Source organism: Oncorhynchus tshawytscha, linkage group LG13, assembly GCF_018296145.1.
Source record: "Oncorhynchus tshawytscha isolate Ot180627B linkage group LG13, Otsh_v2.0, whole genome shotgun sequence".
In the NCBI taxonomy this organism is placed as follows: Eukaryota; Metazoa; Chordata; class Actinopteri; order Salmoniformes; family Salmonidae; genus Oncorhynchus; species Oncorhynchus tshawytscha.
Window position 1 is genome coordinate 56,760,327 of NC_056441.1, and position 18,448 is coordinate 56,778,774.

Genomic DNA, 18,448 nt, shown 5'->3' on the forward strand with positions numbered 1-18,448 from the left:
TCAATATGAATAAAAAATTCCCTGATTGTAAGATAACAGATAACGACATTTCTACTGAACTCATTTGGTTGGACAATTTAAAAAATGTTTTTGCCATTTTTCTCAGTTCCACTCAATTAGCAGTTACTGCTCGTTTGCTTGGTAGGGCATTGCCTGGAAACCCAATGTTGAATTGCATTGAATTCTACGTCGGGCAGACATGAGCGTTTGAATCAGGAAAGTTTCCTCTCACGACCTCAACAAGCCAGAATGTTGATTAAAATTATATTTTAACGTACTTTGCCGATTGTCTGTGCGGCTGGTCCTTTTGGCGGTAGGAATGTGAGACAATATATCCACAAAAAAGTTAAATTAAATCTCATTTTCAAAGCACTGGTAGTTTGTTCAGATTTCCATCACCTGAAGCAGGTAAGCTAACATATGGATTTGTTTTAAGATTGTTATAACAAGGAACATTTAGCTATTTGATTTAGAATTTTAGGACCCCTTTAGTTATCAAAAAATATGTACAAAAAAATATTCGAGGAAACAAATGTTTGTTTTGAAGTATCTTTCCTATATCTCAAAGATATAAGATCAATAAATTATTTGTAAATATATATATATTGACATACATTTAATGTATACAATACCAATATTCATTTTTTAAAACTGGTACCGGGCTACCTTCAGATGAGTCTTTTGAGCGTCCTAGAGCAAACCCGACATGTAGGCTACTCTACTTTCCACAAAGGGGTCATAATAGTTATGGGTTATAACCGTTTGAACGCTCCAGATGTTTTCGTGAGAAGACCGATTTTCGGAAGTCTCATGGTCTGACAAACACTGCTGTAGCTCTGCCACCTTTCACCGCAGATAAGGAAGGCTGACATCAGCGTACGCAGTATATTGAGACGCAGCCCATGCAAAAAAACAACAACAAATATCTCTAGATTAAACCGACGGATTCGTATGGGGATTTTCTATTATTCTATTTCGACTCTAAACGGTCCAGCATTTAATTGTGTGTGCTCTCTTCCCTCGCGTTCAGTGGTGTTCACTAATCGTGTCAACTTGCATATTCACCACAAGATGGTGCTGCTGCTCAGCATACGACAGAACGCTCCTCACGTAACTACGTAGTCTTTTCCGTGCTCTGTTGCTGATGGCTCCTCCCTCGCCAATCCACGCGTTGTATTGTTGTTTTCCGGAGTGGGGGAAGTTTCTGCTACGGTCAGGCCAGGGATGGTTTAATAACAATGTCCGAAGTACTAATGAAAGAAATGGAGGAGGTATCGCTTTGTCACATGAAAACAACAGAAGAACACTCGGAAAATGGTCGGAGTTTTCTTTTGGTTGACGAACAAGAAAACCTACAGGTAACGACGTCGATTTGCTAGCACGCAACAAACGTTAACTGACTAGGCAGAATGAAAACAAAGCCCATCTGGTTGACCAAAGGGTAACATTAACCAGTTGTAATGTTTGTGTTAATAAAGTTAAATATGTCACGTTGCCATCCCGTCTTGCACAACTAACAGCCAACTACGGTGTTAGTTAGCTATCGTTACTCATTATTTTGACATGGGCCTCGTCTAACCTAAGCTAACATTACGACGGGTAATGTTAGCCATTGAACAGTACTGGTAGTCTATTCTTGTTTTGTAGCAAATTCGTCGAAATGGTCGACGCGCAGTTAACTTGAAAGGAACTTTAGCCATGTAAGTATGACTAGCTAGTCAATGGTAAAGATGGTTCGTTTTCAAAAGGGCAGGAGTATTATACCTTGATGTCTGTTACATAGATAATTATAGAGGCCTCTAGTGGCCAAAGGGCCGTTTTAACATGGGCAGCGCCATTGTGGGATTCCGCCATTTTAAAGTAGTCAACTGGGTGGGGATTCCTATGGGTTGTAGCCTCAATGGCGCTTCCCATACTATCACAGACACTATAATGGCACATATATAAATATTAGTCCTCTATCTAGATCTATGGTATGTCAGCATGCCTGGTATTGTTTGTTTCCTTTCAGGAAAGTCCCTAATGAATCAGGCTGTGCAAACGCACCACACTCAAATCAAATCAAATCAAATTTTATTTGTCACATACACATGGTTAGCAGATGTTAATGCGAGTGTAGCGAAATGCTTGTGCTTCTAGTTCCGACAATGCAGTAATAACGAGCAAGTAATCTAACTAACAATTCCAAAAAAAAAACTACTGTCTTATACACAGTGTAAGGGGATAAAGAATATGTACATAAGGATATATGAATGAGTGATGGTACAGAGCAGCATAGGCAAGATACAGTAGATGATATCGAGTACAGTATATACATATGAGATAAGTATGTAAACCAAGTGGCATAGTTAAAGTGGCTAGTGATACATGTATTACATAAGGATGCAGTCGATGATATAGAGTACAGTATCAACGTATGCATATGAGATGAACAATGTAGGGTAAGTAACATTATATAAGGTAGCATTGTTTAAAGTGGCTAGTGATATATTTACATAATTTCCCATCAATTCCCATGATTAAAGTGGCTGGAGTAGAGTCAGTGTCATTGACAGTGTGTTGGCAGTAGCCACTCAATGTTAGTGGTGGCTGTTTAACAGTCTGATGGCCTTGAGATAGAAGCTGTTTTTCAGTCTCTCGGTCCCAGCTTTGATGCACCTGTACTGACCTCGCCTTCTGGATGACAGCGGGGTGAACAGGCAGTGGCTCGGGTGGTTGATGTCCTTGATGATCTTTATGGCCTTCCTGTAGCATCGGGTGGTGTAGGTGTCCTGGAGGGCAGGTAGTTTGCCCCCGGTGATGCGTTGTGCAGACCTCACTACCCTCTGGAGAGCCTTACGGTTGAGGGCGGTGCAGTTGCCATACCAGGCGGTGATACAGCCCGCCAGGATGCTCTCGATTGTGCATCTGTAGAAGTTTGTGAGTGCTTTTGGTGACAAGCCGAATTTCTTCAGCCTCCTGAGGTTGAAGAGGCGCTGCTGCGCCTTCCTCATGATGCTGTCTGTGTGAGTGGACCAATTCAGTTTGTCTGTGATGTGTATGCCGAGGAACTTAAAACTTGCTACCCTCTCCACTACTGTTCCATCGATGTGGATGGGGGGTGTTCCCTCTGCTGTTTCCTGAAGTCCACAATCATCTCCTTAGTTTTGTTGACGTTGAGTGTGAGGTTATTTTCCTGACACCACACTCCGAGGGCCCTCACCTCCTCCCTGTAGGCCGTCTCGTCGTTGTTGGTAATCAAGCCTACCACTGTTGTGTCGTCCGCAAACTTGATGATTGAGTTGGAGGCGTGCATGGCCACGCAGTCGTGGGTGAGCAGGGAGTACAGGAGGGGGCTCAGAACGCACCCTTGTGGGGCCCCAGTGTTGAGGATCAGCGGGGAGGAGATGTTGTTGCCTACCCTCACCACCTGGGGGCGGCCCGTCAGGAAGTCCAGTACCCAGTTGCACAGGGCGGGGTCGAGACCCAGGGTCTCGAGCTTGATGACGAGCTTGGAGGGTACTATGGTGTTGAATGCCGAGCTGTAGTCGATGAACAGCATTCTCACATAGGTATTCCTCTTGTCCAGATGGGTTAGGGCAGTGTGCAGTGTGGTTGAGATTGCATCGTCTGTGGACCTATTTGGGCGGTAAGCAAATTGGAGTGGGTCAAGGGTGTCAGGTAGGGTGGAGGTGATATGGTCCTTGACTAGTCTCTCAAAGCACTTCATGATGACGGATGTGAGTGCTACGGGGCGGTAGTCGTTTAGCTCAGTTACCTTAGCTTTCTTGGGAACAGGAACAATGGTGGCCCTCTTGAAGCATGTGGGAACAGCAGACTGGTATAGGGATTGGTTGAATATGTCCGTAAACACACCGGCCAGCTGGTCTGCGCATGCTCTGAGGGCGCGGCTGGGGATGCCGTCTGGGCCTGCAGCCTTGCGAGGGTTAACACGTTTAAATGTCTTACTCACTTCTAGCTGCTTTTAGCAATGATTGTGTATTTACATACATGTTGATCCCAATTATATTGGGTTGCACAAAAACAGTCCGCAGGAATTCCGGAAATTAAATACAATTCCATTTTGATTTACTGCACCGGTAGTTAGGATGGTTGGTCACTACGAATGGGGGGGGTATTTGAGACAAAATATCGAAATGATCGTTTTGACTAGAGGTATGCAGAGAGCAAGTGGGTCATCAACAGACCCACTATTGTAAAGCCTGTTTAATAATGTGATCCTTTAGATATTCTGTATCTCATTCCCACCAACATAATCACAAACCATCCTGCCCACCAGCACCATTGAAATGGAATTGTATATAACTTCTGGCTTCCCGTGTACTGTTTTTGTGCAACCCAATACAATTGGGAGCAACACTAGTGTTTTGCTAAAAGCAGCAAGCCACACGCAAGTCTAGACTGAAGCTAATTAACTGTCTTGTAGAATTGAGCCTAGCTCTCTAGAGCCCAGGAGGCTGTGGCTAGCTACCCAGTCCTTGAGTTCACAATTGAACATCAGGACCACACCTGGATCAATGAACTACATTTCTGACACTCTTGTTGTATAACATTTAGAAACATGAATAATCATTGCTTGCAATATAGTTTTGGAAACCGTTGGAACCTTCACATCAAGGTCTTTCAAATACAAAATATACACATATTGTATGCAGTTTATCGACGTTGCATCCTGTTTGCACCCGACATAATTATCAAAAGCACAGCCGTCAGCCACCAGTCGAGGTACTAAACGTCTGTCCCAGTTCTGCTCCATTGGGGTCGTTGGAAGCTGAATATGGAGGGCAAGGAAGTGTAGTCTCGGTTGGCAGCAGTGTTCTCACAAATACATCTTCATGCTTTTTTTGTACATAGTATAGAGCACATACACTGAGTGTTCAAAATGTTCAGAACACCTGCTCTTTCCATTACAGACTGACCAGGTGAGTCCAGTTGAACGCTATGATCCCTTATTCATGTCACTTATTAAATCCACTGGTTGAAGAAGGATTTTTAAGCCTCGAGACAATTGAGACATGGGTTGCGTATGTGTGCAATTCAGTGTGTATCAAATCACATTTTATTTGTATTAAATATTTAAAAAGAAAATAACCTTTTTATTAATGTGTACATTTCAAATTCATATGATCCTACATGTTTTGATTCTCTGAACAGAATATTGTTAGAGTTAACTGAATTCCATCTGGTTAATGGGACAGACATGAATGGTATTTTGGACATGTGGGAAATATCTAATAAGAACAACTATAATCCAGTCTCAACCAAGACTCTCCAGCATATACTCTCTGATTACAACCCCATTGATGCCTGGCGAGCACATAATCCTTAAGCAGAAAAGTACACTTTCTACTCACACAGGCATAAATAATTTTCACAAATCGATGTCATACTACTATCTACACCTCTAGTTTCTTTAATTAAGAAAATAGAAATTCGACATGAGCTTGTCTGACCAACACACTTATTACCACTGCAAATTTCAGAATCCGACATATTGAGATCAATTTGACATTGAACTAAATTAATTCATAATAATCAATACAAATTCAGCAAAGGTTTTATTACAAATAATGATAATGCAACAGAGTTAAATCACACTGAAAGGAAATATCAGATTTTGAAATGTTAAATGTGTTACAGCGTTCTCAACAAACACTCTTTTCAGACCAGGTATCTATTACTCTTTCCCAAGTCAAGACACAATTTCATTTATTGATAAGACCGAGAGCAGAATTTGCCACCCGTCGAGTAAAACTCAACCATTACTTCCATGGTAATCGCCCGTCATTTACTGGCCAACAAGCTATGCAGTAATGATCAATTTGATGATATAGCAACTAGTAAATCCCCTGATTCAGATTCAATATCTGATTCTCCCGCTTCTATAAAGAACTGTGTACACCTGTGATTGTAATCCACACCAAGCCAGATGAAGTCCTTTCTAGAAGAATGAAGAACTCCTCTTCTCTCAACAGAAGAAGCCACCTTGCTGGGAGCCTAAATCTCTCTCAGTGAACTCAAAAGCTTGTGGATAGCATAAATAAAGGCAAATCACCTGGATAGGACTGTATTCCTTCTGAGGTCTACCATCTCAGGACTCCATCTCTACCAATCATTTCTCATCTTAAGTATTTGGGAGTAGATATATTTCCTTCCTTAGATAAAACCATATCCAGAAACTTTAACAGAACGCTCAAATCAATTCAATATGAATGGAGAAAAAAACCTTCAGTAGATGAAATAATAGCACAGTGGCTTTAACCGGCAGAATATCTATTGTCAAAATAAATATATAGCCACCGCTGAATTTCTGTAGTTCAATGCTTCCCATTGTTCCTTGTTCTGTCTGTTGGGATGAAAGTCATAGTGCGGTTTAAAAATGTATATGGCAAGGTAAACCATTCATGATCAAATGAACAAATTTACAAAGAGGGAAAGACGCAGGAGGACTATCCGTACCAAACTTTAAATTGTATTTACGTCCCACCCTAAACTGGTTTAGACGTGATTCTTCTGCTCCCCCGGCTGAGTATAGAGACATATGTTGTTGCCTATTGCCCTGGAAGAGGTGGTCTTCACTAGTATACAGTATCCCTTAAATAATGTAAACTACACTTTGGGCTTATTATTGCTCACACAATTTCTGTTTGGTGCAAAATTGAAAAGCAATATAACTGGGAATCAAAATGGCATGCCAATATTTCACAGTAATGCCTTGTGATCTGGAGGGCGGCCTTTTGCACACCCCCCCCCAATGGTCCAAATGTGGAATCCATACCCTTACCAATATCATGGACAGCAATGGTTTGAGAACATTCCAAGATTTGAAAGATGTGTACACATTACCAGGAAACACATTTTCTTCTGTATTTACAACTTAGGTCAGCCATGCTGGCCTATGGAGTCCCTTTAGGAAATCTAATTACGGAACCATAGGATTTATTTAAAGAAAGGACTGATCGCTATAATATATAAACAACTTTTGGAAAGCTCATATTCTGAGCTAGCCATTAAAAAGTATGGTCCACAGATCTAATTAAATCTGAACAACCCTTTAACTGGAACAGAATATGGAAAAATATGACGGTGGCATCCCGTAAATTGAACCATCAACTTATACATTTTAAGTTTGTTCACAGACTGTATTTAACACCAAGGAAACGTTTAACATTGAAATTGGCCCCAACTGTTCACTGTGTCCCCGACATCAGGTAAGCACGTTGATGTTGGAGTGCAAAGTAAAAAAATAAATATATTTTACTTAATGATGATAGCCCCTTGAATCTCTCAATAAATCATAGAAGATTAACTGCTGGCAGGCAGCACTGCTGGTGTGGGAGGCATGATTTCTGGTTGTGAAGGGAGGATGTGGATGTTTTTTGCAACTTTCCTAAAACGTCATACAGTTAGTATCTTGTGTATTAGAATTTTAAAAACTCTTGCTTATTAAATTAAGTTCTAATTTCAAAAGTTTCAAAAACTGGAACGCATGCGAGGCGTATTTGCATTTAAACAGATGATTTGGGTATCGTCGGGACATTTTCTTCGCAAGGCTAAAGGGGACATGCAATGGCTCAATGTAATGAAATGCAATTTGAGTCACGAATAAGGGTAAGGTTGAGCCTTGTGGCTACTAATCACTATAGTCAGTGTAATGTCGCCTTCTTTCATAACATAATTGTTAGGCCAAATGGTAATGTAGGAGCCATTTTGTCCTATTTATGTGGTTTTCTTACCCTGCTCACCATTAACACATTCAAACTAAAAATATGCACCTAAGGTAATAACATCTGCATGTTTTTTCTCCATACCTCTGTGCATCCATACTTCTTGTTCACCTGTGTGCCTATACATTTGACCCATGACCCAAGTCGATATAGTGCCCTCTAGTGTTCACATTAAATATATTAAATATAGACAAACTATATACACAACACAGCAACCACATAAGTAAGCCAAAATTGCTCCTACAGTTAAAGTAATTTGGCATGTATCTGCCAACATAACATCTTACAGCTGCCTATAACATAGTTTGATCTTCGATCCTCTCCAACATTAACCCAGGTCCACGATGAGGCTCAGTTCCTGGAGAGGCTGGGCTGCGGTGACATGCAGGGCGTCAAGGTCCTCTCCATCTTCGGCAACACGGGCGACGGCAAGTCCCACACCCTCAACCACATCCTGTTTGGAGGGGATACTGTGTTCTACACCTCCAAGTCCCCCAGCTCCTGCACGGTGGGCGTGTGGGCCGCCTTTGACCCCGGGCTGGGCCTTGTGGCTTTGGACACAGAGGGCCTGCTGGGGGCGGCGGCTAACCAGAACCAGCGCATGCGTCTGCTGCTGAAGGTGCTGGCTGTATCGGACGTGGTGGTGTACCGCACGCGGGCCGAGAGGCTGCACAACGACATGTTCCAGTTCCTAAGCAGCGCCTCAGGGGCCTACCTGAAGCACTTCACCCCCGAGCTGCGTGCCCTCTCCAGCCGCTGTGGCATGGACGTTCCACTCTCCTCCCTGGGGCCCGCGGTCATCGTGTTCCAGGAGACCACCCACACCCAGCTACTGGGCCATGGTATGTACAGGAGAGGCCCAGTCACTAACATGCACCACATGCAATCATCTGTTTCTGTGCATGCATTACACAACCTTTTGCTCCTGAGTTGTTAGGCAACACATTTTGGTATGGTTGGGGTATGCTGTCATGTTGTTGCAGACTCATCTGCCCAAAGTAATAGCCCCTTAGGGATAAATAACATCCATTTTTATTATTGAAATTAACAACAACACACCAACATTTTCTTCTGTACGGTCAGAATCATACTTAACCGTCACACTGTCTGAGACACATCCACAGATACAGATTCCCCAGCTACTTCAGTCACACCCACACATACTACACCATTTACACAGCAGTCAGGTGGGTGGGTGAACTCAACCCATAACGATGTCCTACTTTGTCCCCACAGAGCGAACAGATGTCCCTGGCTATGCAGACACTCAGCTCCAGAGGCGTTTCCATGACCTGGGCCTGGGTACAGAGGCGTTCAGCTCAGTGCAGTACGTGGGCACACAGACCATCACACCACCGACCAACTACTCTCTGCTCCTGGAGGCTGTACGCCAGCAAGTCAGGAACACTGCCACCCGATCGCCCCGTCAACCGGCCATCGTCTTCAGCGCCTTGCAGGTCTGTGTGTGTTGATATCTCTTTGCATTGTTGCATAATCATTTGTTTGATAGACAGGTAATGCCAGTACTAGTGAATTTTAATGGGAATTGGGTGCTTGTCTGGGTAAATAGGCCTTTCCAAAACCCACTGAATGTTTGTTTTTGACCTCATGACTCTGCTTGGCTCCTCCCTTTCCACCCCTTGGTTTCCTCTTCTCTCTCCTTCTCCCCTCCTCTCCAGGCCCTGAGTGACAGATTCTGTGGGGAGATCTTTGACGACAAGATACCCCTCTACTCCTTCTTCCCTGACGAATACTTCACCTGCTCTTCAGTCTGCCTCAGCTGCAAGTAAGTGACTTACCTGCATCTGCTGCATGTATCTGCCCAGAGTAACTCTATCACATGAATCAAAAGTAAATGGAGAGGGACTAACCTGAAATTGTCCAATAGAAGCTCTCGTTTTCGTTGCAAACCATTTTCCACTGCAGAACGTTTTGATACAGTGTGCACTAATGAATGGTGTATTCACATGCTGCACGCGAGCAAATAGTGCTAGGATATGTGTCCCAGATGGGTTGCCACAAAGGAAGCATAAAAGTCGGTTTGTCATATGGATATCATACCCCTCTATGGGTATTCATTCTGTACAGTAGAGTGTCTTCTTTCACTTGGGAAATTTGAGCTAGATTAGAAACCAAATATTTTCCCTAAACACGCGGATTGGTGTTCATATCCAGAAATAGTTATTGGTTTAACAGGCTCTCGCTGCTTGAGTATAAAGCCTTGTTTGTCCCTGTTATAAATGTGTTATGATGCACGTCTAACGTGTTAAGCCGCTAGGAGAGAAGGAGAAGCGCCTTTTGACCATCCACCAACATGGGAGCGTTAGTCACAGACGTTCAGTCAAATATTTTCTGTACACCTTCACGTTTTACACAAGTAACTTGGGTGTTAGGTTTGTGGTGGATGGATTCTACCGTCCTTCTGATTTGAATAGGGGTTTTCCCTGTTCTCTTTCCCCTCAGTATCCGCTGTAAGAACGGGATGAACCATCTCAGAGACAGGGTCCCTCACCTGGCAGACGGACTGTGTCAGTACGCTCACCAGTACAACAACAAGGTCCTCATCTGCAAGGTCCTCATCTCCATTTCACATATGGTCAATGTCTGTGATGGGACACGAGAGAGAAATTACGTTCAGTTGAAAGCAATAAAGACTTATTAATATGATCTGAAAAGAAAGTTGACAGTAGTGTTCTTCTATATACAATATAGGCTTGAATCCTGTGGAGATGGTATTGAACAGTTTTGTAGTACAAGCGAAATGCATGAACCTAGCTGTAATCATATGTTGTGTGCTCTCTCCCTGATCTGGTCCTACCCACGCAGAGGTGCTATGAGGGGGGCAGGGAGGTTATTGTCATCCCTAAAACCTCAGCCTCCACAGACAACCCCTGGTTTGGGCTGGCGAAGTACGCCTGGTCTGGGTGAGTTGCCGACGTAATCTGGACTCTTTGCAGACACTGAGACACACACATATTAACTTTTACGTTGGCATTAAAGATGTCCCTTTCAACCAGGGCTCTCGAATCCATTCAATGAAGTACCACTCATACACAGATATACACACACGTCCAAACACGGAATCCACTCTGCCATCGAAGCCAATTCACTATATATTTCCTCCCCCTCTCATCCTTTCCCCCACCACGGTGCCCCTGTCCTGCCAGGTATGTCCTGGAGTGTGGCAGCTGTGGCATCATCTACCGCAGCCGGCAGTACTGGTTGGGCAACCAGGACCCAGAGAGCGGCGTGGTGCGGCCCGAGGTCAAACACGTCTGGGACGGGGTGAGCAGAGCTTCCTAGTCCAAGACACTCCTTGTTGTACTGACGGGCACAACATGCAAACCGTCACTCAAGCTCAATTGAAGTATCAGTGAGAATATTTAGTGGAATTTGAGACCGCAGGTTGTAATATATGCGCAATCTCTGGAATATATTTAACTTTCAAAGTATGTCACCTGTCAATGGTTAATAAAGATGACGTTACTTTCACTGGCAACGTCAACTCTGCACACTGTACTTCAATATGTCACGGTCATCATCAGTTATGTATGGATGAACACGTACTGCCAACATGGATATCAAATGCATTCAAAGATGGCCTCCCTCTGACCGTTGCTCTCCCTGTCTTTGTGTGTCCAGTCTGAGGCCTTCCTGACAGACCACCAGAATGCGGCCCAGAGGATGCTGGATGGGATGAACTTTGTGATCCAGTCTGTGTCTGAGTATAGCACGGGCCCCACCAAGGCTGTCACGTCCTGGCTCACTGACCAGGTGGCCCCGCTCTATTGGAGACCCAACACGGACATCACCGTGAGTCATCACTCTCATAGCATCATCTGACCAGCAAACACGGCATCTAGACCAGCAACACACTCACAGGCTTTTTGAACAGATAGCAGAGCCCTAAGAATTGCTGTTTTTATTGAGGCAATAGACCCAGTGTGGTGTTAGTTCTAAACCCAATATATCATTATAGTGAATGAAATCAATACTCTGCTGTAATTCTCAAATGTGGCACTGAACAGAGTTGTTTGGTATGGTTGTGAGTGTATAGTTTTGACTATGGGCTCTTGACATTCTAATCATTATTGAGCTCTGTGCTTGTCCCCCAGATGTGTCACTGCTGTAAGAAGCCCTTTGAGGAGGCAGAGAGGAAGCACCACTGTCGTTCGTGTGGCGAGGGCTTCTGCCAGGCCTGCTCCACCCGCAAGATGCCCGTACCCGAGAGGGGCTGGGGAAGCACCCCCGTCCGGGTCTGTGACGCCTGCCACCGCCAGGGAGGGACCGACACCACCAACCAGGGTCAGGATGCCAGCTAATGTTACCTCCCCCAAAGTCTGAATTAGGATAAGTGTTTGGTCATGGATGTTAATGTACAGGCTGATGTTACCTTCTTAGTCTGATTCTGGATCAGTGTTTGGTCATGGATGTTAATGGACAAGCTGATGTTACCTCCTCCTTAGTCTGATTCAGGATCAGTTTTTAGTCAAATGTATTATTTTTTTGTAATAAAAGAATGCGGGTTGCATCCCAAATGGCACCCAGTTCCTTTTATACTGCACTACGTTTGACCAGGGTGGGCCGTCCTGGGTCGGACAACGCTTACTTGCCAAAGACTTACCTACTTACTTGACTTACTTGGACTCTGGACAAAAGTAGTACTAACAAAGGGAATAGGGTTCCATTTGGGAGGTAACCGAGGTGTTTGATGTGAATAGTAAGTGTTCATTCATGTCTCCCTCGTGAAAGAGACGACTCATCTCAAGGGACTTCCTGGTTGAATAGAGGTTAAAAGAAAATGTATTCCAGTGGTCCTGATGGCTCTGTTGGTCCCTCTCCGTGTCCTGTAGTGTCTGTGGTGGAGCCGCGGGGGCTGATGGCCCGCAGGGTGACAGAGGTGGCCCAGTCTACTCTAGACATGGTCACCACTGCAGTGGACTACCCTCTGTGTGAGTACGGCCAGCGTCATGTTTAAGAAATGCATCACAAATAAAGCTAGCTAGTACACATGTCTCTGTGTATTCACAAAAACACTTGGAAACCATAGACATTTTACAGCATATGCAGACAGTAATCTACAAGATACAGCATTATATTCACAAAGATTACACAGTCTTTATCCTCTGCTCTGACTCAACGGCAACTACTTTATAAAGAGAGCTATTTATTTCTCTCTGTCCTCCATGTTCCAGGCTTTGTGAAAGGAGTGGCCCGGCCTGACTACTGGGTCCCCGACCCCCAGATCGTGCAGTGCCACAGGTGCAGCAAAGCCTTCACCCCCAGTATGTCCAAGCACCACTGCCGGGCGTGTGGCCAGGGTGTCTGCAGCGGTTGCTCCTCCAAGAGCCGCCCCGTGCCCTCCCGTGGCTGGGACCACCCTGTCCGCGTCTGTGACGGCTGCGCCATTCGCAAGGGCAGCCTGTGAGGTCAGGTCAGAGACCTGGGACACCATTCTGCCGGGCATCTGAAATCTAGTCGGATGCCACGGCACACTACATGTTGCTTATCTTTGTTTCCCTGTGCACTGTGAGCCACTGACCTTTTAAGAGAGAAATCCAGATGAGCCCTGTCCTATGGGGAAGGCACTCGACTGATGTCCTAGAGTGGCACTCTAAACATGGGACTGCTTCATCTGATATCGACGGCCTAAAACCAGGAACAAGAACTGGACTAGCGGGACAAGAACTGGACTTCTGAAAACTGGAATGCCAAGACCGTTGTAATTGACTGAGTGTAGAAGACTGAGAGAACCCCAATCCCCTCTAACCCAAACTACCCACTGCCGGCACTGAAAGACATTAGCCCAACAACTTTTCTGTTAGTGATAAGGCACATGAGGCAGTCTTAAGTATGTTCATTTAGGCTCTGCTTATCTTAAAAGGGGGGCACCTTAGGGATCCATTGATGTTTGAAACAAGCACATCATTTTGAATGAATACTGAGGGTTTGGTTGGTGATAAGGCACCAGAGGCAGTCTTAATATCATTCTTATCTGTTGGGAATGGCTGAACATTCATGAGTTAGGTTAGATTTTAATTCAGGTGTGGGTTGTAGTGGCCAGCCAAGCCTTTGCCTCAGACAACGTCAAGGAGTAACAGGCGTGTAACCATGGTAACCTGACAGAGGAGACACAGGAAATTACATCGCAACATGATCTTCCTCCCTGATGCGATCTCAGGCAGTGCGCGCCATGGTTTGAGTCAGGAAAATTAATAAAGATGTCCCATACAGACATTCCAGTTTACATTAGTACCCTTTTTCACACTGTCGTGCTGATCCCATATGTCTCCTGGCTCGTATTTTCCTTTGACATTGTCCTTTCCAGCATGGTTCCAGCAACTCGGGTGGATTGTTAACCAGGTCAGTGCAGTACTGCTGGGCTCGGCTCACTAATGTGAAAGCGGTATAGTATGTTCATTCAGGCTCTGCTTATCTTAAAAGGGGGGCACCCTAGGGATCCATTGATGTTTGAAACACGCACATAATTTGAATGAATACTGAGGGTTTAGTTAGTGATAAGGCACAAGAGGCAGTGGTGTATCATGAATACAGTCACAGGTAAATGGCGTTGTTCGGCCCAACGCTACAACGGAGTCAACCCATTTGCCTGTGACTATTCATGATGCAGCACTGCCTTGCGTGCCTTAATGCTTTTAGAAATGTGTTCCCCACATATTAAAATAACAAAGACTCACATATTTACATTAACTTTATTTTGTTAAGTGAATATATAAAATGTCATTCTTCCACCAGAAGATATAGTGCGGACAGAAATCGGCTTGGTTCTTTCGGTCATGTTGCTACAGATGCGAACCAGTCGTTAATGATTTTTTTTGCGTAGTTGCTATGCAAAAGGACGGTCGTCTGTTCTGCTAAACAAAATGGTTGCTATGCAGGCTGGATAACGTTCGTGTCCCTAGCTAGCCAACTTCAGTACAGTCACGTCAAACATTGAGCCTGGAATGACAGTACACTAGCTGCATTTTCGTTTGTTTGAGCTGTTTTCTATTGGCATTTACTTGGATTTGTCCATGATAATGACGTTGATGTGTGATTTTTGCATTGGTCAGAAAAAGTGATCTCGTCTAGGCACCATTCACTCTATGTATGGTACTACAGAGATGGAAATTTAAGAGTTAAACATTTGTTTCCAAGGTCGGTCAGGCAAGGTTAATATTAACCTATGCTATATCTAAATAAATTCTAGTCTGGAAGCAAGTTGAGATAAAGATAAGATGATTCTGACAGCAACATGAACATGTCATGATGGACTGTTAGCAGGGATCCTGGAGCCAAACGACCAGTTTCATGATAGTGTTATTTTTTGGAAGAAATCTAATTGATTCGCTTGCTGATGAAAAGCACAGATTATTTGTAATCTCATCTATCCAATGTCCATTGATGTGGGATTTTCATTTCTCCATCAGACATTATCTTTACAAAGTACTGGATCCTATAATACTGGCCTTCTATATAGTTATAACCAATTGTTTTATTCCATGTGTGTATACTATCAGATTCTGTGTATATGACAATCTTTTTTTTTATTTTTTATTTTATTTTTTTATCAGACTTGTCTGAATTTAAAACTTAAGCTATCCCACTGGGCACTCACTGGTTGAATCAACGTTGTTTCAACTTCATTTGTCAACCTATTTTGACGTGGATAACACATTTGGATTTGCAAAAAGTCAACCAGTACTGTTTTCATCTCATTTTAACCAGCGTTGTAAACATTGACATTTGGGTAAAACTTCAACTTGTACAATTTCTTAACCTGACTAACAGGATGTTACATCAATCTAATTTCAACCTAATCATCAGAACTATGTATATGTTGAAATTGCATTTTAAATTCCACATCCTATATTCAATATACAGTATATTGGGGTGGTTGAAATTGTTGAATTTTACATGATTCATATGACATTTTATTTGACCTTGTTTCAGTGTTGATACTAAAATGGTATGTTTGAATCAATGTCATTGTGTCAACGTCATGCCAACAACCTAAATAAAGAGGTAAATTAAAATACAATTCAAACAGTGTGTGACCAGTGGGATGTTTTTTCTTTTTTTTTTCTCCCAATTAAGTAAATGTAATCTCATACTGCATAGAATATGTGAAAAATACATATAGCTACATCATTCGTTTTTCCTACACCTTTCTCGAAGGTCACTGCTAATGTACATTCAGACGACACCACAAGTAGCAGAGCCAGTAAGTAGGAGGATAGGCAGGCAGACACCAACGGTACTGGCTCTAGAAAGCAGTCTGGCAGAGAGGTTGTCTCCATTGGGTACATATAGGCCATTAGCCCTGCCATTTCTCGAACCTCCATCTGGATTTATCCAACCTCAACCTTCTTCAGAAACATCAGGTCAAGCTAGAAAGAATTGAGTTGCATAAGAACTGATGTGATGTATAAAAACTCAGCCACAGTGGAGCGAAGGTATAAGTACTGACCTGGGAACATAGGTGGAGGTTCTGTTGACGGAGTGCCCTGGACCATCACTCTATTTTATTCCACAGATTGGCCAGTTCCTGAAAGACCCAAGGTCATGTGAAGGTGATTGGTCTGTTTTTCTGTGTAGGTTTCTCAGAGAAAACAGGGTGGTAAATCAGACTAAGAGCCATGAAATGACAACCATTTCCTTGAATCATACCAATTACAGTATATAAATGGATTTGGCCCAATTCCATGAGGAGTTTCATGCCCCACGTGGAAAACATGACTCCTTCACAGAAGGAACACATTATTACCCACAATTCCCATGTAATGCTGAGACATAAACAGGAAATGAGCTATAGATTGATTTTGAATATAAAGTAGCTTACAGATAGGTATACAGTGCCTTCAGTCAGTATTCAGAACTCTTGACTTTTTCCAAATTTTGTTACATTACAGCCTTATTCTAAAATGGATTAAATAATGGTTTCCCCTCATCAATCTACACATAATACCCTATAATGACAAAGCGAAAACAGGTTTTTACATTTTCTAGCACATTTATTAAAAATATACAACAGAAATACCATATTTACCTAAGTATTCAGCCCCTTTGCTATGAGACTCAAAATTGAGCTCAGGTGCATCCTGTTTCCATTGATCATCCTTGAGACGTTTTTTACAACTTGATTGGAGTGCACCTGTAGTAAATTCAATTGATTGACATGATTTTGGAAGGCACACACCCGTCTATATTAAGGTCCCACAGTTGACAGTGCATGTCAGAGCAAAAACAAAGCCATGAAGTTGAAGAAATTGTCTGTAGAGTGCCGAGACAAGATTGTGTCGAGGCACACATCTGGAGAACGGTACCAAAAAATGTCTGCAGCATTGAAGGTCCTCAAGAACAGAGTGGCCTCCATCATTCTTAAATGGAAGAAATTTAGAACCACCAAGACTCTTCTTAGAGCTCGCCGCCCGGCCAAACTGAGCAATCGGGGGAGAAGAGCCTTGGTCAGGGAGGTGACAAGAACCCGATGGTCACTCTGACGGAGCTCCAGAGTTCCTCTGTGGAGATGAGAGAACCTTCCAGAAGGACAATCATCTCTGCAGTGAAGCATGGCGGTGGCAGCATCATGCCATGGGGATGTTTTTCAGCGGCAGGGACTGGGAGACTAGTCGGGATCAAGGCAAAGATGAACGGCGCAAAGTACAGAGAGATCCTTGATGAAAACCTGATCCAGAGTGCTCAGGACGTAAGACTGGGGCGAAGGTTCACTTTCCAACAGGAGAATGACCCTAAGCACACAGCCAAGACAACGCAGGAGTGGATTCGGGACAAGTCTCTGCATGTCCTTGAGTGTCCCAGCCAGAGCCCGGACTTGAACCCGATCAAACATCTCTGGAGAGACCTGAATAGCTGTGCAGCAACACTCCCCATCCAACCTGACAGAGCTTGAGAGGATCTGCAGAGAAGAATGGGAGAAACTCCCCAAATACAGGTTTGCCAAGCTTGTAGTGTCATACCCAAGAAAACTCGATGCAGTAATCTCTGCCAAAGGTGCTTCAACAAAGTACTGAGTCGAAGGTTTGAATACTTATGCAAATGTGATATTTCTAAAAACCTGTTTTTGCTTTGTCATTATGGGGTATTGTGTGGAGATTGATGAGGGGGAATAAACAATTTAATACATTTTAGAGTAAGGTTGTAGCGTAATAAAATGTGGAAAAACTGTCTCATAGGTTTAGCATTGTAGCAGGGTTGGGGTCAATTGGAATTGAAGTCAGTCAATTCAGAAAGCAGACTGAAATTCCAATTCAATAATTGAAAAATGGTCTTATATTTCCAATGACTTCTCGATAAACTAAAATGGAGAACCTATTGTAAAAAACGTTTTTGACATGAATTAAAATCACTTCCTGAATTCACTGACCCCTGAATTGTAGCGCACTGTAAACAGAGGAAAGTCAAAAGTACAGCACCTGATCACCTACTGTATATCCATTATGGTCTGGATTAAGATAAAATACTGGATTAAATGAACCTGAACCAGCATAAAGGTTGAACTTTATCTTGATGTATGGTTCTGTTCTACTAATCCACTTGTGGCATTGTGATTAGTAGGAGGGTTCAGTGAGCAGGATAGCAGGGATCTAAGGCTACGTTTACACAGGCAGCTCAATTCTTTCCACAAATTAATCTTTTGACCAATCACATCAGAACTTCTCACAGATCTTTTTCAACACTGATCTGATTGGTCAAAAGAT

At 43.3% G+C, this 18,448-nt stretch overlaps 1 protein-coding gene and 1 long non-coding RNA gene across 3 annotated transcripts; one reads left to right on the forward strand and one right to left on the reverse strand.

The window, feature by feature from the left end:
• The first annotated feature begins 1,147 nt into the window (after window positions 1-1,147).
• On the forward strand, window positions 1,148-15,768 carry LOC112265265 (zinc finger FYVE domain-containing protein 1). 2 transcript variants are annotated; one of them, XM_024442407.2, is made up of 11 exons: window positions 1,148-1,358; window positions 8,065-8,569; window positions 8,964-9,184; window positions 9,407-9,513; window positions 10,191-10,284; window positions 10,554-10,651; window positions 10,895-11,012; window positions 11,370-11,540; window positions 11,843-12,032; window positions 12,581-12,679; window positions 12,923-15,768. In XM_024442407.2, the coding sequence occupies exons 1-11, from the start codon at window positions 1,239-1,241 to the stop codon at window positions 13,153-13,155; spliced, it is 1,956 nt and encodes a 651-aa protein (XP_024298175.1). In that variant the 5' UTR covers window positions 1,148-1,238; the 3' UTR covers window positions 13,156-15,768. The 2 variants fall into 2 exon arrangements, with proteins under 2 accessions (XP_024298175.1, XP_024298174.1); XM_024442406.2 differs by having other exon boundaries at window positions 1,149-1,358; window positions 10,191-10,299.
• Window positions 15,237-16,556, reverse strand: LOC121839095. The gene is made up of 2 exons (XR_006078667.1): window positions 16,198-16,556; window positions 15,237-16,117 (listed from the first exon to the last, which is right to left on the reverse strand). It is a non-coding gene; the product is annotated as an uncharacterized LOC121839095 (long non-coding RNA).
• Window positions 16,557-18,448: the final 1,892 nt, after the last annotated feature.

Bases quoted from the DNA above. Each gene is read 5' to 3' on its own strand.
- LOC112265265 (XM_024442406.2), top strand. From the start codon at position 1,239: ATGTCCGAAGTACTAATGAAAGAAATGGAGGAGGTATCGCTTTGTCAC. The intron at 11,013-11,369 runs GTGAGCAGAGCT...TTGTGTGTCCAG, and splicing joins TCAAACACGTCTGGGACGGG to TCTGAGGCCTTCCTGACAGA. The intron at 11,541-11,842 runs GTGAGTCATCAC...CTTGTCCCCCAG, and splicing joins GACCCAACACGGACATCACC to ATGTGTCACTGCTGTAAGAA.